This window comes from Podarcis filfolensis, assembly GCF_964270895.1.
Source record: "Podarcis filfolensis genome assembly, chromosome: 1".
Taxonomy (NCBI): Eukaryota; Metazoa; Chordata; class Lepidosauria; order Squamata; family Lacertidae; genus Podarcis; species Podarcis filfolensis.
Genome location: NC_139604.1, coordinates 130,668,592 through 130,696,476, shown reverse-complemented (window position 1 = coordinate 130,696,476; position 27,885 = coordinate 130,668,592). Strand labels below are relative to the sequence as shown.

The 27,885-nt window shown below is 45.1% G+C and overlaps 1 protein-coding gene across 2 annotated transcripts in view; it reads right to left on the bottom strand.

Moving 5' to 3' along the window:
- Positions 1-7,074: 7,074 nt before the first annotated feature.
- WDHD1 (WD repeat and HMG-box DNA binding protein 1) overlaps positions 7,075-27,885 on the bottom strand; it is a 31,892-nt gene continuing 11,081 nt past the window's right edge. Inside the window, exons 8-26 of one of the 2 annotated variants that reach the window (XM_083611330.1) lie at positions 27,436-27,528; positions 26,616-26,722; positions 24,866-25,007; positions 24,492-24,693; positions 24,107-24,294; positions 22,447-22,631; positions 21,051-21,292; positions 20,204-20,341; positions 18,521-18,677; positions 17,129-17,243; positions 16,047-16,178; positions 14,294-14,526; positions 12,851-12,984; positions 12,396-12,437; positions 11,293-11,345; positions 11,020-11,178; positions 9,360-9,493; positions 8,998-9,133; positions 7,075-8,115 (exon numbers count right to left, since the gene is read on the bottom strand). In XM_083611330.1, the coding sequence (XP_083467456.1) occupies positions 7,912-8,115; positions 8,998-9,133; positions 9,360-9,493; positions 11,020-11,178; positions 11,293-11,345; positions 12,396-12,437; positions 12,851-12,984; positions 14,294-14,526; positions 16,047-16,178; positions 17,129-17,243; positions 18,521-18,677; positions 20,204-20,341; positions 21,051-21,292; positions 22,447-22,631; positions 24,107-24,294; positions 24,492-24,693; positions 24,866-25,007; positions 26,616-26,722; positions 27,436-27,528 (2,796 nt within the window). In that variant the 3' untranslated portion in view covers positions 7,075-7,911. The remainder of the gene's footprint in view (positions 8,116-8,997; positions 9,134-9,359; positions 9,494-11,019; positions 11,179-11,292; positions 11,346-12,395; positions 12,438-12,850; positions 12,985-14,293; positions 14,527-16,046; positions 16,179-17,128; positions 17,244-18,520; positions 18,678-20,203; positions 20,342-21,050; positions 21,293-22,446; positions 22,632-24,106; positions 24,295-24,491; positions 24,694-24,865; positions 25,008-26,615; positions 26,723-27,435; positions 27,529-27,885) is intronic. The other variant, XM_083611331.1, reaches the window with a different exon arrangement.

The window sequence follows — 27,885 nt, the reverse complement described above, 5'->3', positions numbered from 1 at the left end:
GGTCTCCCAGATCCTAGTCCAAAACTCTAACCACTACACAACACTGTGTACACCGTGTGGCCTGTCCCACACCTGGCTGTTGCTCAGTGGTATGAACAAACTTCCTAGGAGTTTATCTCAGTGAAGGCCTTACTTGGAAAATCAATACAACCCAGGTGGTTAAGTAAGCCCAACAGAGACTCCATCTGTGTGGTACAATGGTTTGACATCAACTGATAGGAAGTGCCTACAGAGGGTGGTGAATACAGCACAAGATATTATGGGCTGTCCCGTGGGACATTGCGGAAGAACGTTGCCTCAGGAGAGTGAGGAAAACTCTCAGGGATGTTTCACACCCTGGCTGGCACTTTCTCAGGCAGAAGATATAGAAGCATGATTAGTCGCACCAACAGGGTAAAGAACAGCTTCTATCCGTGGGCTGTTCGGCTGCTGAATGAAAAGATAACAACAGGGCAACTGACTTTTGGGTTTGGTGGGTGTGCATCAGTAAACGAGCGGAATTAAGTCTAAGAGAGCTGAGTGGGGGGTGCTCGTGTAATCTTACTGTATACAAGTTGTACAAGTGACAATAAAGTATTTCAAAGTTTTTATCGGTGGTTGCAAGAACCAATTATCTCTATCTTTAAGTCTGAACAAGATTGCTTGTTTAACCTGGAGGTAGGCTGTCTGAATTGTGCATTGCTTTGTAACGATTTGTTGGGTCTCTGGACCATAATAAAGATTGAGTGATTGATTGATTGATTGATTGATTGATTGAATAAAGTAGTTCAATTTCAATTCAATCTGCTTTCTCTGCAGAAGGTTCCAGGCTCAATCTCAGCATCTCCAGGAAAGACTGAGAAATACATGCCTGTCTGAAAAATTGGAGAGCTTCTGCCATACTGAGCTATTGCTAGTCCATTGCTAGTCTAGTCAGCTACTTTGTGTGTAACTGGGCATGTGTGTGTGTGTTTGTGTGCGCCATCTTGTCATTCAACGCAGGCAGCAAAATGTTTTGAGCTGGCCTTGGGTGCTGGCAACCTTTTTGACCCTGAAAACCTGCCATTTCCTCATCGCCAACTCTCCCGAGAGCTCCATGCCAGTGATTGGCAAGGCCACACAGTGCAGATATAGATGCATACACACTTTCTCTCCCGTGGAGACAGGCACACAATGTCCCTCCTCAGCCATATCTAGGTTGGTAGCTGTCATTGGGAGTGAGGTTTAACCCTCTCAACCTATTCCAGCACTGTAATAGGAAGGGAGATTGCACCAGATAGCTCCACTACTTTTGAAGACTTTGATCTTGTCTGTGCGTTGTTTTTTTGTTTTGTTTTTTCCACTGCTTTTTTGCCTCTTCCCTGCAGAGCTCTGTTAGCTGTTAGCTCAGTGGTCAGTATTCCTGCTGCCAAACGAAATGGAGGAAATTGTTAGTTGTCGAGGAGATAAGGGCCTGGGTAAGGAAAATATGTCATAAATACGCTTTGGTGACTCATTTCCTCTTTGTCCCTTTTGGGCACCTGGTATCATTCAAAACCTCGCTCGCTGAATCATCACCTTGTCGTGGTGAATGGGCTTGCACGTTCCTATGATCCTTGTGAGCAAAGCCAGTGTACTGGAAGAAGCAAAGATCACCAGTGTCGAAGCAATGATTCCTCAACATCAACTTTGTTGGACTGGTCATGTTGTGCAGATGCCTGATTATCGTCTTCCAAAGCAACTACTCTATTCCGAACATGGAAAGCGTAATGCTGGTGGTCAACAAAAGAGGTTTAAAGACTCTCTCAATGCAAATCTTTAAAAATGTAGTATAAGGACCCCTGACCATTAGGTCCAGTTGTGGCCGACTCTGGGGTTGCGGCGCTCATCTTGCTTTATTGGCCGAGGGAGCTGGCAAACAGCTTCCAGGACATGTGGCCAGCATGACTAAGCCGCTTCTGGCGAACCAGAGCAGCGCACGGAAACGCCGTTTACCTTCCCGCTGGAGCGGTACCTATTTATCTACTTGCACTTTAATGTGCTTTCGAACTGCTTGGTTGGCAGGAGCAGGGACCGAGCAACGGGAGCTCACCCCGTCCCAGGGATTTGAACTGCCGACCTTTTGATCGGCAAGTCCTAGGCTCTGTGGTTTAACCCACAGCGCCACCCGCGTCCCTCCAAAAATGTAGTATAAACACCAACAACTGGGAAACACTGGCCTGCAAGTGCTCCAATTGGAGAACAGCCTTTACCAAAGGTGTCATGGACTTTGAAGACGCTCGAACTCAGGACAAAAGGGAGAAACGTAGTAAGAGGAAGGCACACTTAGCAAACCCTCTCCGTAATGAACTCCTGCCCGGAAACCTATGTCCCCACTGTGGAAGGACGTGTGGGTCCAGAACTGGCCTCCACACTCACTTACAGACACACTGCTAAGACCGTGTTCATGGAAGACAACCTTACCTGGCTATGAGTGATCGCCAAAGAAGATCATTCAAAACAAAAGAGAAAACAGAATGGGCAGCTCAGTGCTCAGGGGTGGTGTTTGCAGAATCCCAGATAGAGAGAACAAAGATCCAATGGGGGGGGGGGCGTAGAACCATCACTATCAGGGCTGTAACAGCAAAATGACACATGCAACTTTCAACACAAGATGAAGCCCATTTCCTTGGCTTGAGGGATCTTTGTTTCCTTGTTAATTATAAACTATTATGAAGTCTTCTTTTAATCATCATCACCATGGTGAAAAGAGTTCTACTCCAGAGGATGGTTGCAAAGAACGTTTTGAAAATATTGTAGATTTCTTTTAAGTCTACAGAAGCCAGAGGAGAAGGAAAACAACATAAATATTGCAACATTTCAACTACTTTAAATGCATTTTTACTCAAAACAGGAGATCCGCATGGAGTGTATGTGGTGCAAAGGATTAACTGGAGACATGTGCAAGTAATTCAGTGAGGTTTGTAGCCTCTCTCCATCATCCTCCCCCCCCCCCAAAGTGAAGAGAGTCTCAATTTTTATAAGCCTATTGTTCTGCTGAGAACTCTCCTTTCTCCCCAATAATTTCAGAGGAGTGCATTTTGTGTACCACATCCAGCTCTGCATACATGGCAACCGGTTCAACTCTCCTAGCCTCACGATGAGCCGAAGATAATTTTGTGTAGCAAAATTGTTGCAGAAATTACGGATGCCACCCTCAGCCATAACTATGGGGTAGGAATGTATCTCAGTGGCAGAACATCTGCTTTGGAATAGATGCGCCAATGGTGTGACTCAGGAACATGACAGTTACAATATTTTAGGTGTCCTAATCAGTGTTGTTTTGAAAGGTTCGGTCTGCCATCTTGCTTCAAAATGGCACCCAATGGCGTCCATAGTCCGAAACCTGCTCCGCAATGTCCAAATTTGGCTATAGTACCTTAAGAGGTGTCTGAATACAGCGTGGAGACAGAGAGCTTTCCAAAATATAGAAACCGTTAAGTGCTTTGTAACTGTTGGTTGGCATCCGTCTGTCTTGGGAGACAGTGGAGGAGTGCACCTTTGGGGGAGAAGTCAAATCATTGAAGAGTTACAGTGCCTGCTGTGGCTGTAGAGACCGATACGGGAGAGACATGTTTTGTTGCAGCTGGGGCAGATGAAGGTGTCCGGTTGGGCTGATGCAGATGAACCACGGCATTTCTTCTGCCTGTGCTCCCCCCAAATAAAAAGGCCTGGGTCAATGAACTTCTCCAGGGCTGAGAAGACCATAGAGAAGACACCAGCTGAGTCTTTCTCGGGAGGCTATTTCATAGATGCGGTGCTACCACCAGCAAGGACCTTTCCATAAAAGATACCCAGAACACTGTGCATCACCTGTTTGCTAAGATTGCTAAGGGAAAGGAGATTGTTAGCCACTTTGAGACTCCTTAGGGTAGTGATAAAGCGGGATATCAAATCCAAACTCTTCTTCTTCTGTACGTTATGCTGCTTGACGCAAGTTTCCACATTCTTTGCTTCTAACTTTTTTTCAGTGCGTGTAATGAATTTCTCCAGCTTTGTGATCCACTGCAAGGATGGTATGTTGTAACAGATAAACTATTGAGCCTAGGGTCAGGGCAAAGGTTGCCCTAAGGCCAGGTATTACATCTTGTTTAATCAATAAACAGAAGGCCGTGTCCCCAGATTTCAACACATCTGCAAAACCAAACAGTGAGCTTCAGATAATGCAAAGTCCCTGTCCTGCATGATAAAGCTTAGGTTTATTTGCATGCTGGAATCCTCTAGCACCCAGAGAAGAATGTGGTAAGGGAGCTTCCTGGGAGGAAATCCTAAGAGAGTTGTTTAGCCAAGAGAAAATGCAATTTAAAAGTGACAGGATAAACATCCTTCAGATATCTGAAGGGGTGTCAGCTAGACAATGCAGCAAACTTGGAAAGAAGTGGACTCTCCTTCCAGACTGGGATTCCAACTTTCAGGAATGCTGTAGCAGAGGCCTTTCTGCTTCGGCTGGATGACCTTTTGAGATCCCATCAACGCCAATATTCTATGCAGGGGTATTGCTTATCAGCAATTAGATGGAAGCTGAATTAAAACAGGACTTCCACACAGCACTAAACGCAATACATTTTTATGTTCTTCGCCATGGCCAAGATCCTTCCATAATAGTTGCTCACAATTATGTAAACTGCATGCAGCTAAGTTCCTCGCTAGAATTAATTATAATCTTGTTTGCAGGTTAAGTCTGTTTCAATGCTGCCTGTTGATTTGTCTGGGGTGGGGGGCTTTAATTGAGCAGTCATTAAAGGCTCCCTCTTGGAAACAGAAATGAACACTGGGGTAATTAAAAGAGGCTAATTATTGGGAAACTCTTCACTTATCCCCCAGATGTAACTCACAATGAGGTGGTGAAAGCAGTCAATTAGCCAAGTTGCACATATCTGGCAGTCCTGCTTTTAGTGTTTCATCATAGGCACAGATTAAGGACGCGAGTGGCGCTGTGGGTTAAACCACAGAGCCTAGGACTTGTTGATCAGAAGGTCGGCGGTTCGAATCCCCGTGACGGGGTGAGCTCCCGTTTCTCTGTCCCAGCTCCTGCCAACCTAGCAGTTCGAAAGCATGCAGTGCAAGCTCCAGCGGGAAGGTAAACGGCGTTTCCGTGCGCTGCTCTGGTTCGCCAGAAGCGGCTTAGTCATGCTGGCCACATGACCCAGAAGCTGTACGCCAGCTCCCTCGGCCAATAAAGCGAGATGAGCACCGCAACCCCAGAGTCGGTCACGACTGGACCTAATGATCAGGGGTCCCTTTACCTTTACCTAGGCACAGATAGAGAAGAGCTAAATCTCACTGTTTACAGAAAAGCACCAGCATTCAAGCACAGGTCCAGATAAGGAATGCGAACCCCAGAGTGGAGCAGACTGACAGCATCGTCTGGATGTTTCATAAAAAACAAGTGAACAAATGACGGCAGATTCCAAAAAAAAAAAGTTAACATGGAAGCAACCCCAGTGGTTTAAAAACTCAAAGTGCAGCTATGGGGAGGGTGTGGGTTAGAGAATCTGCATCCCTGAGACCTGGGTGAATGCTGAATTTCCACATGGAGCTTGGCTTCATTGATGAGATGGCTAATATCCAAGAATAGACCCAAACAATAAACTTTCATACTCAGAAGCAGCATACTTTGGGTTATCAGATGCTGAAGGCAAACAATAGGGGCTTGGTCATTCCTCCTTTGGTCACTGCTGTGGATTCACAACCAGACTTTATCATGTATGAAGCACCTTAAGAGCTTTTCTACACAAGCTGCCTTCGTAATCTTTAAGGTAGCCCCGCAAGGCAGTTCAGCATATTTTTTAATTCCAAAATGAAAGGGCTACAGATGCAGAGATTGGCAACTTTAGGCAAGCCATTTGCTGAATACCTGAGCTCTGAACTAGACATCCCTGGCTCACAGTCCATTCTTATCCAGTCCATTAAGACTAGCCAACCGTCCCCTTGCTTTCTTAAAACTGAAGCCCTCTCCAAATGCCTCTGAATGAAAGTGGGATGGGGAAGGACAATCTTTTGATTTGCAATTCAGGACAGCCGTGCTCCTGCATCTCTTTGCTCATTTACCTGGGGGCACTGTTATCCTTGGATCGATCATTCAATTTCATAAGTAGATCACAGTATCCTTCCGATGAATTAGTGGATTTATTCCGTCCAACAGTTTACTATAACAATGGCTGTGATAACTGCTTCTTTGGCTAGCATCAACTTGGCTGTAGCAAGGTTAAAAGTGGTTATGCCCTACTGCACAGGGACGGGAAGCCCATGTCCCTCCAAATGCTGTTAGATGCCAACTCCCATCAGCCCCAGCTAGCATGGCCAAGGGACCTAGGGATGATGGGAGTTGGGAGTCCAGCACTATTTAGAGGGGCACAAGCTCCCCGTTCCTGTTCTGTAGGCTCAAAGTCCTTCCTCTCCAGGGCTCCAAAGTACTGGGAGCTGAACTGATATATGAGGGGAGGGGAGAGGAGAAGGATTTCTTCTCTCATCAGTTAAGTTGGAGGGGACAAAACAGACCTACCCAAATATAAAACTAGCATCTGAGATAAGTGAAAACAAAGTATTCATCAACTAAGATATACAAGACAGCATCTTAAAAAGCAGAGACATCACCTTGCCAGCAAAGCTCCATATAGTTAAAGCTATGGTTTTCCCAGTAGTGATGTATGGAAGTGAGAGCTGGACCATAAAGAAGGCTGATGGCTGAAGAATGGATGCTTTTGAATTATGGTGCTGGAGGAGACTCTGGAGAGTCCCATGGACTGCAAGAAGATCAAACCTCTCCATTCTGAAGGAAATGAGCCCTGAGTGCTCACTGGAAGGACAGATCCTGAAGCTGAGGCTCCAAGACTTTGGCCACCTCATGAGAAGAGAAGACTCCCTGGAAAAGACCCTGATGTTGGGAAAGATGGAGGACACAAGGAGAAGGGGACGACGGAGGACGAGATGGTTGGACAGTGTTCTCGAAGCTACCAGCATGAGTTTGACCAAACTGCGGGAGGCAGTGGAAGACCGGAGGGCCTGGTATGCTTTGGTCCATGGGGTCACGAAGAGTCGGACACGACTAAACGACTAAACAACAAGAAGAAGATATACAAATGTCACCACTTTATTTAGTAGAACCATTACATAAAAATACAAAAATTCCAGCATTTGGAAGAAAAACATTTGCTATGCAGAACTCAGACATACCCGATGATGCCCACATGCCTAAGGCAGGAGTATTTAATGTGATGCCCTCCAGAAGTTGTTGGACTACAACACCCATCATCCCCGATCACTGGCTAGGCTGGATGGAGCCAATGGGGAGTCCAGCAACACTCTGAGGGCACTGCGCTAGCTACCCCGGCCTAAGAGACAAGTCTCTCCTACATTCCTTTCCTACATAGATCAGGGGGAAAGTTAGACAAACCAGATGGGTGTGGGGTGAATGATTCTTCTTCAACATGGCTGGGTGGGAAATGGGGTTGCATGAAGGCTCCACTGTTCTCCGCTCACCTACCAGCACACGGTGAGTCAAGTCAAAAGCTCACAAGGCTGTTGCTGCAAGAGAGGCAAACCCCCAAAGTGCCAGAGCCTAACGAAGGCTTTCACACATTCTGTAACTTAAAAAGGAAAAGCAACAAAGAAGTAGTGGGAAACAGAAGGTCTGAAGAACAATGTCAAGCAGGAACGGTGGACATCTATGGAATGGACTCTTTGCCTTTTCTCCTTGGCCATAGCCGCTTTCTACTGCCATGGTGCAGTCCCAAAGGAAACACGGTGCACTATTGAAATAACAGGTCTCATGCCAGAAATATTTGGATTTGGCTTACTGGGACCAACTAAATGTGTGGCATGACATAAAAAGGGCAACACCTGTTTGGAGGCTGGTTCAAACAATAGGTTAAAGTTAACCCACAAGGTACCCTTAGAAAAGCACAGGCTGGTTTATCTCTGCTTAAAGGCAAATGCTGATAGCTTTGCGATGGCAGACTCCTGAATGGAACTGGGTTTTGTGACCGAGCTTGTGTCCTCCTTTGATTTTTTCCCTTGGCTTTCTTGCCCATCACTGTTAACAACTTCCAAGCGCTTCCGCTTTTTCCCTTCCAACGAATCGCCAGCTTCTTTTCCTTTGGCTTTCTCGGTCCAAACCTAGGGTAGGGGAGGAAACCAATTAACTAATGTAGCAGGGATTTGCCATTATTCAGCTATTCAGAGGTAAACTGCAGGAGTGGGACAGTGTGACTGAATTCTGTGGAATGGGATACTTCTTCAGCAGCACTGAATCCTAACATAATAAGATCAGAAGAGCCTGGCTGCTGCATTCAACCTATAGCCCAGCATCCTGGCTTCTCTCAAGGCATTACCCCTAGACCAGATTTCCAACTGCAGCAAAGATAGGGAGATGTTGAGCAGGGGGTGCAGTGCAAATATTATAGTTAGCATGTTGTAGTGATTAGCACTGAACTAGACCTGGAGAGACACAGGTTCAAATCTCTACTATGAAAGCTCCCTGGGTGATTTCACACTGTTGACTCACGTTAAGCTTGTGGTCTGCTAAGACCCCAGGATCCTTTTCACATTTACTAGTGGCAAGCCAGGTGTCCCCCATCTTTTATTTGTGTGGCTGGTTCTTCATGCCTTATAGTTGTTCCTACTGAAATTCATTTGGTTAGCTTAGGCCCAGTTCTCCATTCTGCCAAACTCATCTTGAATCCAGATTACGTCTTCTGCGACGTTAGCTACCCCACCCCCATGCCTGCAGGGGCTGATGGGAGTTGTAGTTCAGCAACACCTGGAGGGCCTGAGCTTCTACACACCTGGCGTGGCACAACATAGGCCATATTGTGCCAAACGTGGAGATTAATGCTTCACGCAGCTACCTCCAAGTTCATTCATTCTGGGGCATGGTAACAATGCTGGAGCAGGCAATGGAAAAGCAGCAGAACCCAGGAACGAGGAAAGGAAACAGGAAAAAAATAAAGGATTTCTATAGAAGAAGCAAATGAACATTTCATGGGGGAACTCCATTACCATCCTTTCTTCAGCAGACAGATTTCTGAATCGACTCATGCCTTCTTTTATTATCTCAGTTTCTTCAAAATGAGGATTATCTGCCCCAATGCAGCTTCTGTTCTCGTCTAGCCACATCTGGAACCCAGTCTTTGGCCTTGAAAAAAGGAAGAGGAGGAGGAGGAGGAGGAGGAGGAGGAAGAAGAAGAAGAAGAAGAAGAAGAAGAAGAAGAAGAAGAAGAAGAAGAAGAAGAAGAAGAAGAAGAAGAAGGGATTTTGAAATGTTCTGCAGCTGAACTTTTGGAATGCCCGGGGAGCTTTCTGGATTAGCCACCCCACAATGGCAATGGGAAAGACTGGGACTGCCCCCCTGGGACACTGACCTTTTATTGTCACTGCTCTCAGTTGGAGTTTGAGGTGGTTCAGGTGGGGGTGCTTCAGTTCCCCCTCCTCTCTCGTCTATGTTCTTCTTTTCAGTACTAGGTGTTCGGGGTTGGAAAAATGCAGCTGCTGCAGCCTATACAATTAGATACAGGTTTCAAAAATTCACAGTGAACGTGTATTACTTATGCATTTCAGACTGTAAAATACTCTGGGCGCCCATCTCTTGATGTTAAAACATTTCCCTTGAAAAGGGTGTCTTTATAGATAATTTTTTCTCCCAGTCCACAGTTTTAAATGCATTATTAACTACAACAGAAGAAGTCAGTGAGATAGCATGTCTTTTGCTTTGTGTGTGTGTGTGCATTTATTGTTTGTATGTATGTATTTTATCTTCACCTACTTACTGTTTCTTTGTATTGAAAAACAAAACAATAGGCATGCCAGGGTCTTTGCTTTTTTGACCACGCAACATCGTTTTTTACCCACTTAAAAAAAGATGCTGTCAAACAACCAACAAAAAATTGTATACATCTTGAGATGAAGTAACAACTCTTGACTGTTCAGTGTTCACTTTTCTATCATGTGCATATTGTTATTTATGAATGGTGCACCACAACAATAAACCTAACCCTCAACAAGTGGCTGGAAAACAGTTTTTTGAGATGAGTCCAACAAATTTCAGGTATGAAAATCTTCTTCAGTGCCAACAAGCAACACCTAACAACAATTCAAAAGCAAAACAGGTAAAACGTGTGCCCTTGAGAGAAAATGCAATAATCTAGTCTTGTGCATCACCCAGTATTCCCAATAAATTCACTAGTATGCTACTAGTATGATGAAAAAAAGTATTAAAGATCTTAAAGGTAAAGGTAAAGGGACCCCTGACCATTAGGTCCAGTCGTGGCCGACTCTGGGGTTGCGGCACTCATCTCGCTTTATTGGCCGAGGGAGCCGGCATACAGCTTCCGGGTCATGTGGCCAGCATGACTAAGCCGTTTCTGGCAAACCAGAGCTGCGCACGGAAACGTTGTTTACCTTCCCACCTATTTATCTACTTGCACTTTGACGTGCTTTCGAACTGCTAGGTTGGCAGAAGCAGGGACCCAACAATCGGAGCTCACCCCGTTGCGGGGATTCGAACCGCTGACCTTCTGATCAGCAAGTCCTAGGCTCTGTGGTCTTACAAGCCTGATAAAGGACACAAAAGAAGAGGTGGGGGTGGCCCTGTTTTGTGGCCCTTCAGTGGCGCTCACTCTGTGTTTCTTCACCTCACTTCTTCATCTCACAAACTGACCTTCATGCTTGATCTTACAGCCCTCACTTAGGGTACAACATTTCTTGCACTTGATATGAGCTGACAACAATGAATTAGCTGAGCTCCACCCCAATACAATCGTACCTTGGATCCCGAACACTCTGGTACTCGGACATTTTGGCTCCCGAACACCACAAACCCGAAGTGAGTGTTCCAGTTTGTGAACATTCTTTGAAACCTGAACATACGATGGGGCTTCCGCAACTTCTGATTGGCTGCAGGAGCTCCCTGCAGCCAATCAGAAGCTGTGCTTTGGTTTCCGATTGTTTTGGAAGTTGAACAGATGTCTGGAACGGATTCCATTCCACTTCCAAGGTACGACTGTAAGTCAACACGAATCTCACCTGCTTTGACTTCGGCTTAGGAACCAGCGGTTTTATAACTGGACTCTTCTTGTTTGAAGCAACTCGGCTGTTTGGCATGGAATTTTTCTTGCCTTGTTTGGTCATGTTGTCTATGATATTAGCCAGCTGAACCAGCTGATCCTTTTGGCTACTGGATACCTAGTGGAGCAAAACATTTTTAAAAAACCCTTACTTTCCATCGCTCAGGATTTCTGACAATCTTCACACATTTTACTTAAAATTTGAAGTGAACTAAAATCACCAAATTCTCACCTTGAAGGGATTGACTCGCTTTTGACTGCTGGACACAACTGCAGCTTTTGTTACTGGAGAGAGAAGCAATAGGGGAGAAGAACACCAATGAAAACCTTTCAAAATCACTGTGTATGCCTTCTGGGAAAAGGAACAAATTGTTTTCATTTACAATAGTTAGGTGGGTCTGCGTATACAGAAGTGCTTTATTAATTAATGTTATGTGTTCTTTATTTTTAGGGTTGTATTCAATGCTGTACACATGGGATTCCATTTATAAGCATAAGGTAAAGGTAAATGGACCCCTGACCATTAGGTCCAGTCGTGACCGACTCTGGGGTTGCGCGCTCATCTCACTCTATAGGCCGAGGGAGCCGGCGTTTGTCTGCAGACAGCTTCTGGGTCATGTGGCCAGCATGACTAAGCCACTTCTGGCGAACCAGAGCAGCACACGGAAACGCTGTTTACCTTCCCGCCAGAGCGGTACGTATTTATCTACTTGCACTTTGACGTGCTTTCGAACTGCTAGGTTGGCAGGAGCAGGGACCAAACAATGGGAGATCACCCCGTCGCGGGGATTCGAACCGCCGGCCTTCTGATCGGCAAGTCCTAGGCTCTGTGGTTTAACCCACAGCGCCACCTGCGTCCCTCATTATAAGCATACCTCAGAGATATTGCAGGTTCGGTTCCAGACCATCACAATAAAGCTAATATTGCAATAAAACCCAGCTCCAGCCATAGTCTACTCCCATGGCCGGAAGAGGGGCAGCAGCGGGGAGCTTCCGTCCCCTGGCTGGGCTGCCTGAAGTGGCACCCATGTCCTGGTAAGGAGCAATATCCACGAACCACAAAAAAAGCAAAACACAATAAAACGAGGTTTGCCTGAAGCCACCTCTCCACATGCCCCACACAATCCCCCAACTCCTCATAGCTGATTTGGGGTGCACAGTGGGAGCTGGAGAGGAACTGTTCCAATTTATTACATCAGAATTAAGGGATGCAAGCATGCTGTTTGACAAAAGGAGAGGAACTGCAGTTGGGCAGCTGACACCAAAAGTTGCACAAACAGGCACAACCATGAATATCTTTTCCTTGCCTAGAAAATAATAATTATTTTGACTCACCAGATTTGGGAGTAGACACCTTTTCAGAGATTGGTGAAGGTCCTTCAGAAAGATATGACAAATGGTGTATATGTAAGTGCAAGCACGAGAAGAGGAGTGAAATTTGAGGCATCTTCCAGGTTAACCATGAATAAGTGCTGTATTACAGTCCTAGTTAAGAACACCAGCTAAGCAAAATAGATGGTAAGTGAGCTACAAAATGCTAAAAGCTAGAGAACACAGAAGACAGACCCTACCTGCTACTTTGATTACTGAGGGAAAGGAGAAGCAAGCTTTTCCTTCCTTGAAAAGGAAAATGAATCAAGAAAAGTAAACCCCAGAAAATAGTTCTTCTTTGTGGAGCCTGTCATGCATTATTTGTCTTCTCTTATCAACAACCCGTCCTCAGGATTTGGGAAATATGACAACTATACAGCCTTCTGCCCTGAATACTTGTGTGCATCTATCAGTCTTACTAGGTTTTGTCACTTCAGATGTGCCTTCCTCCTCCTCCTCCTTCTCCTCCTCTTCCTCATAGGTCTCCATACTTTGCTGACGTTGAAGGTTTCTGATCCGGGCCTGACCTGATTCTGTGGAGGTGCTACTGTAACTGAAAGCGGATAAATGAACTCAGCAGTCTACTCATTTAGTTAGATATTTAGATAAACAGATAGATAAGAGGCAGCTGCCACACATGTAACAAACTGGGCCATTAGTAAGATTAAAACAACAACTGATTTAGGTCACATGCTAGAAAATATCTTAAAACTGCATACCTAGGTAAAAAGAAGATGATAACTACACACCCTGGCAGCAAAATAAATGAATCACCAAACTTCTGTTAAACTCAGTGAAAGGCTAGGAATAGACAGTGCTGTACCACTGATGAAACTAAGTGTGTGTGGTTGGAAGAAGGTATCAATCACTCTGAGGTTTCTAAAATGAGGGGGAGAGGATACAGGGAAAATATAAAGAACAGTAACATATGTTGCACAGCACATTAATGGACTGTCCTAGAGCTAACAACAAGTCTCTGGTTAAAAGCACATTCTAGCGAAGGTCACTGCCAACACACAACCCTTATCTACAATTAAGGACGGTGGTGAATAGTGAAGAAAATTCATGTGAGAAAGGAGGAAAGAGTGCAGACAATGGGTTAAGGGTTATATACACACATGCCCTTTGTAAATGTATGTATATGTGTGTATGTGTGTGTGCGTGTATCTCCATCTCCAAACCTTTACACTCAAAATGCTATTCTGTCCTAGGAGAGAAAGATAAGCTTAACTCTTGCTTCCAGAACATCCCCAGTTTGTGAAACATCCCAGTCTCCGCAAGAATCAACTTCAAGCCATAAAAAGATGGCTGTATCTTACTTTTTATGGAAAATTTGTTCCTCGAAGAAGAAGAAGAGTAGTTTGGATTTGATATCCCGCTTTATCACTACCCTAAGGAGTCTCAAAGGGGCTAACAATCTCCTTTCCCTTCCTCCCCCACAACAAACACTCTGTGAGGTGAGTGAGGCTGAGAGACTTCAGAGAAGTGTGACTGGCCCAAGGTCACCCAGCAGCTGCATGTGGAGGAGTGGGGAAGCGAACCCGGTTCACCAGATTACGAGTCCACTGCTCTTAACCAGTACACCACGCTGGCTCTCAAATGGTGCCTGTTCCCTTTTTAAGCATTGTTTCAGTCCAGGGGTTGAACACCAGTATAAAGGCTCCCCATTATCCACGATACTGGCAGGGAAGGAACACCACCAAACCTCAGGCACTGGCAGATAGAATATGGGACTGCAAGCCACACAAATGCCCACGCTCACTATCTGTCACTAGTACACGCCTGCGTGATGAATGAGGTCCCTGCAACTCCTTCACTGCAAAAGTGTGCCAACTGTAGTTCACTCTGGAATTTCTTCTTACCCAGCATTCAGATGGTTCCGGAAATCCTCTTCCTCCTCCTCTTCCTCCTGCATGCCGTTCTCTTCAGCAGCTGCCAACTCAGCTGCTCTCTCTGCTGCCAGTTCACTGAGCCGCTGGGCGAGATTCAGCCTCCGAGAGCGAGAGGCGTACTTGATAGCTAAGCTCCTGGCATTCTGAGTCATAAGCTCAGCAAGCTCCATGCAGCGAAACTCGCGTTCCAGGGTGCAGGAAAGCTATTTGTACGAAAGGGAAAAAGAGAAAGTCCCATGGTGTTTAGCAAGGGAAGGGTCTCTTGTAAAATCAAGAGAACAAAAGCTATACAGTAGTATCTCCGGTTACGTAACCCTCTGGTTACGTAAACTTCAGGATGCAAAAGTGGCAAACCCGGAAGTATTTTACTGAGTTTTATTGAGAGAGTCAGAACTTACAGGGTTAAGAAGTTCTGAGTGACGCCTCACATTCTTGGAGGCGTGTTTAGAACACTGACTGAAGTGGGAGTGGTCAGTATCTCTGAGAGAGAGAGAGAGAGACACACGCAGTGTGAGTCTAGCCGCTCACGAAGATGAGTGCGCTGTCACCGGGATTAACGATCTGTTGATCTGTACGAGATTAAAGCTACTTGTAAAATAAGGAAGACACCGAGCGTCTGCCTGATTTATTGCTGCACACAAGGCAATCATTGACTCTTGCTTCTGACGCTGTGCTAAGCTCTGCTAACTGGAGCTGGAAGCCCGGACGGAGCAAAGACACGCAGGGAAACGTGTGGGCTCCAAATGGGGCAAGCGAAGCTGCCAGGAAAGTTCTCCAAAAGTTTTGCTGCGCGCGCATGCGCAGAAGAGGTCCTCAGGTTGCAGAAACCTCAGGATCCAACCAGACCTCCGGAACGGATCACGTCCGCAACAGGAGTTACCACTGTACTCCTACCCTCCTCTCTGTCACTGGGAAAGCCACCTGCCTGTAGTCATTCTTTTAAAAAGCAGTAACTTTGATGGGAACCAGCCTGCTACTGGAGTTACACTGCCTTTAAAAACTGTTAAATTAAGAAGTAGACCTCAACATTTTAAAACCGTACAGGAGACAAGACAGTAATGGGCAGTGCAAAGCTCTGGGGCCATGACACGGCAGACCAAGGAACTATGGCGTATTAGGGTTAGTTTACTGAGGCTTCGCCAGCAAAGGGTGGGGGGCAGTTGTCACGTCACTTTCTTCTCTTGGCATAGCTTTCTCTTGGCTTAGCAAGGCTCCTCTCCTAAGAGCCTCCTGCTCTTAGGCATTAGCTACTCACACATTAAGCCCCCAGTCCTCCTCTCTGATCCAGCCTCTCCTCACCCTTCTCCATTCTCCTCCCATTCCACATAGTTTGCACTGTGCCTTGCCTCCATCCCTGACACCTCTGGCTCCACCCACTGCAGCAACTCTGGCTACAGTCACAGCCAGCCCACCTCGAACTTCTCAGCAGCCTGGGAATAGCAGAGGTGTTGGCACTGCCCAGCTACAAGATTTGTGTGTTGATTAAGCAGATCTATCTGCGTTATCTATCCACGCTCAGACCACACAATGTGTGTTGGCAAGCTAGATCTTGCAATAGTGCGTGCTCAAGCCTAAACGCCCTTTGTATGTTTCAGGGGTTAATAAAGGGTCACAACCAAATTCCCAAGCTGCAAAGAAATAATGCTATTTTGCTAAGCAGCGTGACATCAAAATGCTTCAAGAGCTGTAGTTGCTTTTTGAATTGAGAACCTCCCTCACTTACTGCAAACATTTTCATCAAGAGATTCTGCTGTTCTTGGGTTGCCTGGCTTTTCAAACTTTCATCGTGTTCATATCCATTTTGGGATAAGTAGTCCAGGTAGCGGTGAAACAAGACAGAGCGCCAAAATTGCTCCTGAAGCATGCAGGAAAAAGAAAGGGGGGGGAAACATAGTTCAACACGTTGCTGTTTAATCAGGACCATTTGTAGGTCCCGATATTTGCAGGAATTTAACAAGGTCCTGAGATTGCTCTAATACTTACAATAAACAAACATACAAATGCATGCCCTCCACATGCGATGCAAGTAAACAGCTTTGACGGTTTTTACAACACAGTGGTGTATTAAATGACTGAGTGAATGTAAACACACATATACAACTATGGGCAGAGCTTCTGTACATTTTCTGTTCAATACATGCAATTTAAACATGAATTCAACAAATGTTTCTGACCAGCCCCACAGATAAGAACAGGGGGTTCTGCAGTGCTTTTCTTCACATCAGAGATAATTTGCATCAGAGGTGTTTTATATTAAACGACGTGTCAGATAAACTACTCAAGGAACTCACGTGCTCCACTTCCATGCAATACAGACAAAGCAAAAACCATACAAAATGGGTCTGAGAAAAGGAAGCAAACTGCAATCCCTTATTTAGGTCTTCAGTCTTCCCGCTCCAAATAAAGATATATTGTTTTCCCTTCAGTTTTTGGTGCTTGGTATTATTTTGAGTCCAGCATTTGCTATGTGTTGCTGCTGCAAGGAATTTGTCTATGACCGCAATCGGTTTTTATGTTAATATTTATCATATGACGTATGTGTTTTATGCGGTTATTATTTTTCACCTGGGATCCAAACGTATGAAGGGTGAAAAGTGCGATAAATAACAACAACCATAATGTTGCTTTCATTAATAACACTGTCGTTGTTAACAAACCCCCTTTTCCAATATGGATCTACGGACCAAATCCCAAGTTCTGCCTACATACACGCTGCAAGGGCTGCTTTAATAATCTGGACACACATGTCAAGAGGGCACGGATGCAAGACAGCCAGCAAACCAAACCAATGTTGACTTTCCCTACCTCCATCTGGCCCTTATCTGTTGCTGTCTGACAAAAAGGAAGCTTGAATGGCAGCACTGCTACTGCAGGACGGGGAAGGGTAGCGGGGAAACGGGCTCCTTTACAAGGGATGCACCTGCAAGGAGGGAAGCACAGAATTAAGATGCACGCCTAAAAGCAGTCTCTCTCTCTCCCCCCCCCCCCAAGTAGGCTCTGTCTAAAGGAGCAATTCATGCACTCACAGCACAATAAATAAAAGGTACAGGTTTTCTTGCATTGTACCACTTCAGTCTACAGGTCAGGGAGGGGCAGTTTCCGTACTCTCCCACATCAGAGGGGAGAAAAATGGCATGCATTAGTTTTTATTTTTAAAAAGTAACACATTACAAAGAGTAGAACAAAACTCCAAAAAAGCATTTGCTAAATCTAAAATTTTAGCCCCATTCAATTACACTAGTACAATCAAATCCTTCATACATCCATTCTCCTAGGTGATATATTTTTTAAAAATACACATAAAGAGAAACCCTGTATTTAAAAAACACACTTTCTGTCTTTTTCTTTCTTGGAAGAGGAAGGAAAACCACAATGACTGTGACTTGCATTCATCAACCCAGACGTATCCTGGGGCTTTTCATTAGTTTCCCTAGAAATGAATGACTCGTTGGGGGAAGCAGGAGAACATGCCGTTTCTGTACAATTGGCCAAGTCGACAGATAACAGCAAGATGCCTCCCTGAGTGGCTGCAGTGAGCCCAAGCTTAGCTTTATCAGGGGGAAATAACGCAACCATTGGAAGAAAAAGATAAAAGTAAAGCAACCATGTACGGCTGCGCTCTATATCTGCAGGGAGTCTGCAGCAAAAGGGGAGATTCAGGGCAGCCCTAAGGTGATGGTAGTTGTGACAATGCCATCACTGAAGGCAAGAGCAGCCTGGTGCAGTAAGACTTGCTTCTCCAGCAGCTGGAGCTTGTTTGTTAACTGTATTTTCACTCTGAAGGTCTCGATTATTTCTTCTGTAATAGTGAATTTATTCCGCCTACCAAACTGTTGCGGTTTTTGTTTTACTTAAATTTATTATGCTTTGTTAGCTAGCTGCTGTTAGAAGCTGCTCTGGGGACAGCTCACTTTGGAAAGGTAGCAAAAATTAAACCAAAGCAAGTCAATTAAGGGCAGCCTTAGTTGCACAGCTGGCAGTTTAAAGGGGAAGAGACGCTTTCATTGCTAGCAGCTCCACACAGACCTCTTCCCACCCAAGAAATTTAGGCTGCAGGGGCCTGGACTAAACAGGCAGCAGTGGAGAAGTTGTAGACAGACAGCAGCAGAGGATAAATGGACAGGTGGCTTTGGACAAAACCACCTGCATATTCACATGCTTTTCTGTTGTATAGCCATGCAAACTCTAATTTCCTACCTGAGCTGCTGCGGGTTTTCATGAATGCCCACAATCCAGTAGTGATCTGACTTCCCTTTACAGTGCTCCCTTGTGTCACAGACTGGGGTCCAGGTATTACCAAGTCCTCGGTTCAGCATGCGCACGACACCCTCTGAATCCGCGTAACAAGGGGTACCTACAAAATCAGGAACACACACACACAGTGTTGTTTTGAGGGTTCTCTCTGAAGCAGACGCATGAGCTACAGGTAGGATGTTAAGTGCAGCACTCCTCTCTGCCTTACTGAATAAAAGAAGTATGGCACATTTTGAAGAGAATCGGGGGCTGTTAACTTTGGAAATGGTGCCACCTTCTGGTAGTCTGTAGTAACTAAGTTGTTGAAATTCAGTTTTAACAGCCATGTCCCCTTGCAATCTTCAAGAGCAAGCAAGTGCACAAGTATCAGTGACCCTTTTAAGCTTGTAGACAGCGACAATGATGTTACTCTTGCAGGATAGCCACCTGTCATTCACAAAGGAGCAGTGCTTGGTCCCCTTCCCCACCCTGGTATCCTCCTCAAGTTTAGAGATGCTCTTGAAAAGCTCCTTGCCCAGATCCATCTCCACAGATCTGGGTGTTCACTAATAATGCTGAACTTCCCTACATAGGACGTTGCAGGCATCTTCACCTCTTAGGGCAGGCATAGGCAAACTCAGCCCTCCAAAAGTTTTGGGACTACAACTCCCATCATCCCTGACCACTGGTCCTGCTAGCTAGGGATGATGGGAGTTGTAGTCCAAAACATCTGGTGGGCCGCGTTTGCCTATGCCTGTCTTAGGAGGCTGCAGGCATCTTCAACAACACCAGTGACCAATTTAGCTTGTAAACCAGCCCTTAGGGATAACAACTTGCACCCTAACTTCCCTTTCACTCATCAGTGTCGTTATTTTATTCAGATTTTTGCCTGCCCTTCACCATCAGGTCCAAGGGCTGCAATCATCCAAAACTGAATATTAAAAACTGCTATAACAAATTACAGTCGCAGAAATAGGGTCTGAATGTTAAGGAGTTCACTTTCATGGACCAGGGCTTTCCCTCCCCCCCCCCACCTTCACACTTGTCCTGGGGGCTGGGGAGCCTTTGGGAATGATTTGGAATATACTGCAGATGGCTGCAGGGGAGGTAGTGGAAACTGGCTCCTCTCACTTTCATGAAGAGAAACTCAGGATCCAAACCGGTGAGCAATACAGTGCTACCTCGGGTTACATACGCTTCAGGTTACAGACTCCACTAACCCAGAAATAGTACCTCGGGTTAAGAACTTTGCTTCAGGATGAGAACAGAAATCGCATGGCGGGAGGCCCCATTAGCTAAAGTGTTGCTTCAGGTTAAGAACAGTTTCAGGTTAAGAACGGACCTCCGGAACGAATTAAGTACGTAACCAGAGGTACCACTGTATCCAGTTATGTCTATCCACTAACAGAACAAACTTTCACTTGTGCAGTGGGACTTCCTCTTCTGCTTGCAAACCCCCTTGTACCCACCCACCCCCTCAATATAAAGGATCATAGGAACTTCTAGAATAGAATTGATGGGGCGTGAGAGGGCTGTGGAGGAGAGTAGAAGAATGGGAAGTCTGTCACACAATGCTGCACATCCCCTCCCCCCAGGAAAATGATATTGACATATCTCAGAATAAAGGAGAGAAGCGAACCATCTTACCTTCTGCTGAAAATCCTAGCCATGTGAGATAGGATTTCCTGGAAAGAGGAAGTGGGTCACCATGCAAAAGCTGCCTCTTCTTCCTTCCCAGCTCTAGCAGCTGCACCCCAAGACACTGATCCCCATCAAAACCAGTACCTATAAGAGCAAGAGGGGTGGGGGCAATTAATTCTAGACCGAAGGAAGTTGCAGGAAAGGAGCTGCTGCTGGTGGGTGAAGATAGCTGGAAGTTGCTCTGTCGGTGTGCCATTTTCTGGGCACCTGAAGGACCTGAGTGCTCACGGGAAGGACAGATCCTGAAGCTGAGGTTCCAAGACTTTGGCCACCTCATGAGAAGAGAAGACTCCCTGGAAAAGACCCTGATGTTGGGAAAGATGGAGGGCACAAGGAGAAGGGGACGACGGAGGACAAGATGGTGGGACAGTGTTCTCGAAGCTACCAGCATGAGTTTGACCAAACTGCGGGAGGCAGTGGAAGACAGGAGTGCCTGGCGTGCTCTGGTCCAGGGGGTCACAAAGAGTCGGACACGACTAAATAACTAAACAACAACAACAACAATCCTAAAACAATTCCAATGAAGTCTAAACTTCATTGCGGCAAGACGGGTGGTGTAAAGCCAGTAGTACAATTACAAAGAAATGGAATTCGTTGGGCATGTGATGACGGCTCACTTTAGAAATGCAACTAAATTAACATACTCAACATTTCCCCATTCAAAATCAAAGCATGATGCTTCTATGGCATTTTGTGAAACAGAAGTTGCAGCAAAAAAGGAGGTGGGGGGGGGAAACATAACTAACCCCGAAACATATTTAAACAGGAAAAAGAAGCCTGCCAGGGAAATCACCTTTGTGAAAAGCCACCAACAGCTGCTCTCCGTGTCCCGCCATGGACACCACAGGGCCAGGGAGGCTGAAGATGTCTTTCTGAACTCCCCCATTCGTGAAGAGGCGGAGGAGAAGGGTGCTTGTGGCACACGCAGCCCAGCCCTGGCCCAAACAAACCGCTTCTATCTCTTCATTCTGCAGCATGTCAACTGTCCACTCCTTGTTGGAATCCCAGGAGTTAAAATGTATGCAGTGAAGCTTGCTGAAAATGGGGAAAAAGCGAGGGGGGAATGGGGAACAAAATACAAGAAGTGATTAGGGATGTTCAGACTAGAGTCTTTCTGCTGAACATGTTTTTCGGGGGGGGGGGGACTTCACACAATAGTAGTAGTTTTGTTGGAGACTAAATTAAACCAGAATGCTGGTTTGTACTGTTACAAGTTGAAAACATGCTAGGAAAAAAAAAGTACATGTGAAAAGGATCTAGGAGTCTTGGTTGACCACAAACTTCACATGAGCCAACAGTGTGACGCGGCAGCTAAAAAAGCCAATGCAATTCTGGGCTGCATCAATAGGAGTATAGCATCTAGATCAAGGGAAGTAATAGTGCCACTGTATTCTGCTCTGGTCAGACCTCACCTGGAGTACTGTGTCCAGTTCTGGGCACCACAGTTCAAGAAGGACACTGACAAACTGGAACGTGTCCAGAGGAGGGCAACCAAAATGGTCAAAGGCCTGGAAACGATGCCTTATGAGGAACGGCTAAGGGAGCTGGGCATGTTTAGCCTGGAGAAGAGGAGGTTAAGGGGTGATATGATAGCCATGTTCAAATATATAAAAGGATGTCACATAGAGGAGGGAGAAAGGTTGTTTTCTGCTGCTCCAGAGAAGCGGACACGGAGCAATGGATCCAAACTACAAGAAAGAAGATTCCACCTAAACATTAGGAAGAACCTCCTGACAGTAAGAGCTGTTCGACAGTGGAATTTGCTGCCAAGGAGTGTGGTGGAGTCTCCTTCTTTGGAGGTCTTTAAGCAGAGGCTTGACAACCATATGTCAGGAGTGCTCTGATGGTGTTTCCTGCTTGGCAGGGGGTTGGACTCGATGGCCCTTGTGGTCTCTTCCAACTCTATGATTCTATGATTCTAAAACTGATAACCAATTTATTAATTAGGAAGTCTTCTTTCATTTATCAGCTCCACCTTTTCTTCATTCCTCAGCTGTTCCCTTGAGGTTTTGCATGAAACGAACGGTAACAGTATCTCCAAGAGATGTTGCACTAACAACAGCTCTGAGATCCATTCATCCTGACCATGACCACTACAGGTGAACCCCTGGCATGCCAAAAATAGGTTTGGTAGTGTGTGTGTTTTTAACAAGTTGTGTTCTTCACAGAAACATTAAAATAAGTGTTACCTCGCTAGCTCCTCTGTGCTCTCGCAGGCTAGCAAAATAGCTTCACTGGAAAGGGATGCCATTGTGTGATTCAAAGAATTTGGCAAGTGCATAGCGTGATGGATGGCCGTGTCATGGAATTCCACATCAATGGCGTTGTCCTGCTCATCATTATAGCAGCGAATAATACCAATAGAGTTCCACACCTATGGGAGGAACATCAACAGTAACAGTACTTTCAGAAAAGCAACATACAGCCTTCAAATGCCTGCTTTCTACTCTGAATGGATACCAGGTCACCTGGTCTAACTCTAGCAGAGGCTACTACTCTTTTCCGAACTTAAAAATGGAAAGCGTAATGCTAGTGGTCAACAAAATAGGTTTAAAGACTCTCTCAAGGCAAATCTTTAAAAATGTAGTATAAACACCCACAACTGGGAAACACTGGCCTGCGAGCGCTCCAGTTGGAAAACAGCCTTGACCAAAGGTGTCATGGGCTTTGAAGACACTGGAATTCAGGGCGCAAGGGAGAAATGTGCTAAGAGGAAGGCAAGCTTGGCAAATCCACACCATGATCAACTCCTGCCCGGGAACCAATGTCCCCACTGTGGAAGGATTTGTGGATCCAGAATTGGCCTCCGCAGTCACTTATGGACTCATTGTTAAAACCGTATTTATGGAAGACAATCTTACTCAGCTACAAGTGATTGCCAAAGAAGAAGAATGTTCACACAAATATCAGACAGGCAGGGTATAAATAATAAAATATTTATGTTATTATTATTAAACATCATTACTGGGTTTTTGGAAACCACTTTGCGATCCTTTTCTTGAAAAGCAGCATACAAAAACTTAAGTAAAAATTATACTCTCTCCATTTCCCCCTTAATTAGATGGGGACAACTGGCTGATTATTTTGACATGTTTGGTTTAAAGGGCTGAGGGCAGAAGAAATTTCAAAAAGCAAAGGGGGATGACAATACCACACGCCCAAGAAAGGACTCCAATGTCTGTTGTGAAATGATCTGATAAATGCTGGCCAATATTATACCACAGAGAAGAGTTTAGGCTGCAGTGCAGACTTATATTCTAACTGTGGTTTATTACTCCAAACAGCAAAAGACAGGGGCAATGTCTGGGAGACCAGGCAAGTTGCTTGCTCCTGTGACATTTCTCTTTTCATTTCTCTCCTTGTAAAGATGGCACCTTATTGATTGAAATGTTTATTGACCTTCCCTCACTCCTCTGTGGAATAACACCCCATCACCTTGTTTCTTGAAAGAGGCGGGGAAGAGTCATTCCTACTCACAAAGAAATCTTAAGCCACTTTTCCACCCCCATTCAGGAAGGTTCCCTTCCCTTTCTGGAAGGTTTTTTGTGCAACAGCAGCCTATGTAGAGATGCACTGCTTTAAAAAAGAAAAGAAAAAAGAACTCAGACTGCTCCCCCCCCCTTAAAAGGAGACAACAATTGATGAAGGGACCAAATGACCTGGGAACTGGTACTGTTTTGGGTGGCATCACACTCCCTTGCAAGATCAGCTGCATAGCCTGGGGGTACTTATCGGATCAGTATCACTCTTGGATCTTGAGGTGGGACCGACGGCCAAGAGTGCCTTTTCCCATCATCATCATCATCATTATTATTATTATTTTAAATCTGCCAAAGAAACGAAACTCACCATGAAGCGGTGAGTGAGGTGAACCGGAGTGGAGCCAGGCTGGAAGGGCTTTTGCTGAGGAGTTGGCAATGGTCCATCGTAGAACGGCCTCTGGGTTGATGACAGTGGCAGCAGCGGGGCAAGGCTTTCCTGGTCGTCCTCTTCTTCCTCTTTGTCAAGGCCAGAGTTAGCTTTCAGCAATCCAGTATCTATGCAAGACAGACAGCTTTGTATTAGAGGCTTAGGAAAGCAAGGGCTTCTTTTTTTAATCTTGCAACACCCACCCCCCCGCCAACCAAAGGATATTGTGAGCCAAGCTGGCAACATCCCTGATGTGTCTGCAGTTCCTGCAGTGTTGTCCCCCCTGCCCCCCGCTCCACACACCCAAGCTTTGGGAAATTCAAACCTAGGGAGCTTTCATCATCCTCTATTATTGCCCCTCGGTTTCTGGGACGGCCTGATGCCATCATGGGGTTGTCGTCGTCCTCTTCATCGTTCCTCGCTGCTTTGGAACCCCAGTCGTCCCCAACCGAGTCTCTGTTCAGGAAGTCCTCGCCGTCATCTTCATCAAAAAGTTCGTCGTAATCTTTGACACCAGGAGCAGATGCCTAGAGCCATGGTTTAAAAGTTACTGTCATAAAATCCACATAGTGCTATCAAGAAAACATCACGTTTTATCCTGAAGCCTGCCAAACTCCAGATTTACATGAGTGGATAAAGATTGCCATCCATGATGGGAAAGGATACCGAAGAAGCCAAGAAAGCTTCGGTTTGTATTACCTTGCGGTTTGATTTCTTTCCGTCTACATCACAGACGTTCTCAAGTAGTCCCAGATTGCCTTCCGTGTCCGTATAAGCAACCTGCCCGCTTTTTGGGTGCCAAGCCAGACCACAGATGGTGTAACTTTTGTCATGCTTCACCCTAAAAAATAATGAAAAACCAGTGTTCTGTGCAGGTTTAAAATCACAATCTGTTAAACCCTCGCTACAGAAAAAAATTGTTTGGCTCACAGGACTTGGACAAATCATTCTTGGCTTAGCAAAGATCACTAGAGCAGAACACAAGAACCCTGTGAAAAAACCCTGTGCCACGGATGAGTCCTAATACTGTAATTGTAATCAATTAAGTGAGAAACATACACACTAGTCCTCCTGAGCTCATCAAATCTTCTCAATGTGCTACGTCCTTCTGAATCATATGTAGTTAAGAACAATTCTAATTGGTTCTTACTAAGACAGATGAATCACATGCGGTCTGTGCAACCCAAATCGCTATGCTCAGGCAGGCCCAACACCCAGCTAAAAATTATTGTGGGCCGTTTGCAGTTTGCATGGCTGATATACACAGAGGAATGTCTTAGGTCCATGGGCCTGACATTCCACATTCCTGCTCTAGGGCATCGGGATTTTTTACCCAATGCAAGTTGCCCTAATTTACATAGGATTTTTTCTCCCAAAAGCAATCCCAGTTCAAAATTTTCCAGAAAATCCACACCACTGAGCACTGCAGTACAAAGAGACTAACAAAAAACATTTTTTCCTTCCAGTAGCACCTTAAAGACCAACTAAGTTAGTCCTTGGTATGAGCTTTCGTGTGCATGCACACTTCTTCAGATACTTCTTCGTATCTGAAGAAGTGTGCATGCACACGAAAGCTCATACCAAGAACTAACTTAGTTGGTCTTTAAGGTGCTACTGGAAGGAAAAAAAATTTTTTGTTTTGACTATGGCAGACCAACACGGCTACCTATCTGTAAAGAGACTAACAGTTATGGTTGCATGGAATGGACAGAGATGGCCCAACGAAAACAAGGCAGGCATCTGTCCTGTCATAAGCTGCTTCACCTCTAGATTAAACCAAATGTAAACAAAATAATAATAATAATAATAATAATAATAATAATAATAATAATTATTATTATTATTATTATTATTATTATTATTATTATTATTATTATTATTTATACCCTGCCCTCCCCAGCCAAGGCCGGGCTCAGGACGGCTAACAAGCAATAATAAAAACAAGTTGAATGAATACAACTTAAAAACAAGATTAAAATACAACAATTAAAATATTGAAACATTGAAATATTAAAATGCAGCCTCATCACAGGAGGAGAAAGGAAAAAGAAAAAAGAAAGAGGGGGAGGGAATCAAATTGGCTCCAAGCCAAAGGCCAGGAAGAACAACTCTGTCTTACAGGCCCTGCGGAAAGAAATCAGATCCCGCAGGGCCCTGGTCTCATGAGGCAGAGCGTTCCACCAGGCCGGGGCCAGTGTTGAAAAGGCCCTGGCTCTGGTTGAAGCCAATCTAACTTCCTTAGGGCCCGGGACCTCTAGGGTGTTGCTGTTTATGGACCTTAAGGCTCTCCGTGGGGCATACCGGGAAAGGCGGTCCCGTAGGTACGAGGGTCCTAGGCTATTAAGAGGGCCAAATGCTCATTTTATAGACCTGTGGCTCCCAATTGCTCTCTTAATAATTGTTCTACTTTACTCATCTTTACAAGACACATTATGAAAACTACAGGCACCTCTCCAAGCACTCCTGGGTCTCCACATTCCAAATGACTATCCAGCCACCAACACTTCCTGCTGCCAGATACTGTCCACACGGAGACCAGGCTACAACATTGAAGGGCTGGTAGGGGGTGGGGGTAGACAAAGGAAAAAATAAAGATGCGTCATTAACTGCAGAACACGTTGAACAATCTCACTTTCATTTTGGGCACCAAGCAACTGTGCTGATTATTAATTCTTTGTGAGAAAAGAAAGCATCTATATTGGGATTTTCTAAGCAAACTGAAAGGCAAAACAGATGTATGAAGATACTGGGCACTCGTTTCAACTTTTCATTTATCATCCTTGTGGGGGATGAGGAGCCTTGAATTTAAGGGGGGGAAACACCCTGTATCTTATATAAATATGAAAGTTGAGAAACTATTTCCAGTTGCCATAGCCACTGCCCAGTCCTATGAAATGTCAGGTTCTATTTTACAATTCTAACATTTGCAAAGAAAATTAATATCCCACAGGCAACACATTCCATTGTTCTGCTATGCACTCTGTGCTTACCTGAACAATGATGCATCTATCTGTAGGAAGGACTATTGGGCCTCGTTTCCTTTGGTTAAGAGTCAATGCCTGAGTGCACTGAATTCAATGAGACTTACTCTCCCAGGTAAGGAGATACAGGATTCCTTGCAGGTAGACTGCTCATTTAGAAAAGCATATCATAGCCATCCGGGAGCGATCAGTTTAACAATGGATAGCCAGCACTTTCTTCATGTGTCAGGAAAGCCCTCTTCTTACAATACGTACAGATTGAATAGCAAGCACCTGGAGGATACCAACCTGTGTGACGGACTTATCCAACAGATCTAGTTGATGATCCCAGGTTTCTCGTCTGTATAGTTTAACCACTTTCTCTACTGGAACAGCAAGCAACTATTCAGAGGGGGAAATGTTTTGTTTTTAATAATAATAGTTTTATTATTTATACCCCGCCCGTCTGACTAGGTTTCCCAGCAAATCTCAGTTGTAAAATGAGTTCCAGTTTTGTGGCTTTAGTTATAAAAGTATTTTTAAGCCACAGTGTCGTAAAATATCAAGGCAGAGTAAAACAATAAAAGAACACCGTTAAAAACAATATGATGTTTGATAAGCAAGCACTGATGCATCGTTCATTTTGGAAGGAACTCACTAGAAACAAAGCATTGTACACAGAACACAGAATGCATTGTATGGGTTCCGTCCTGTTCCAACAAAGCCGAGAGACCAGCCTGTGGCAACAATCTGAGTCAG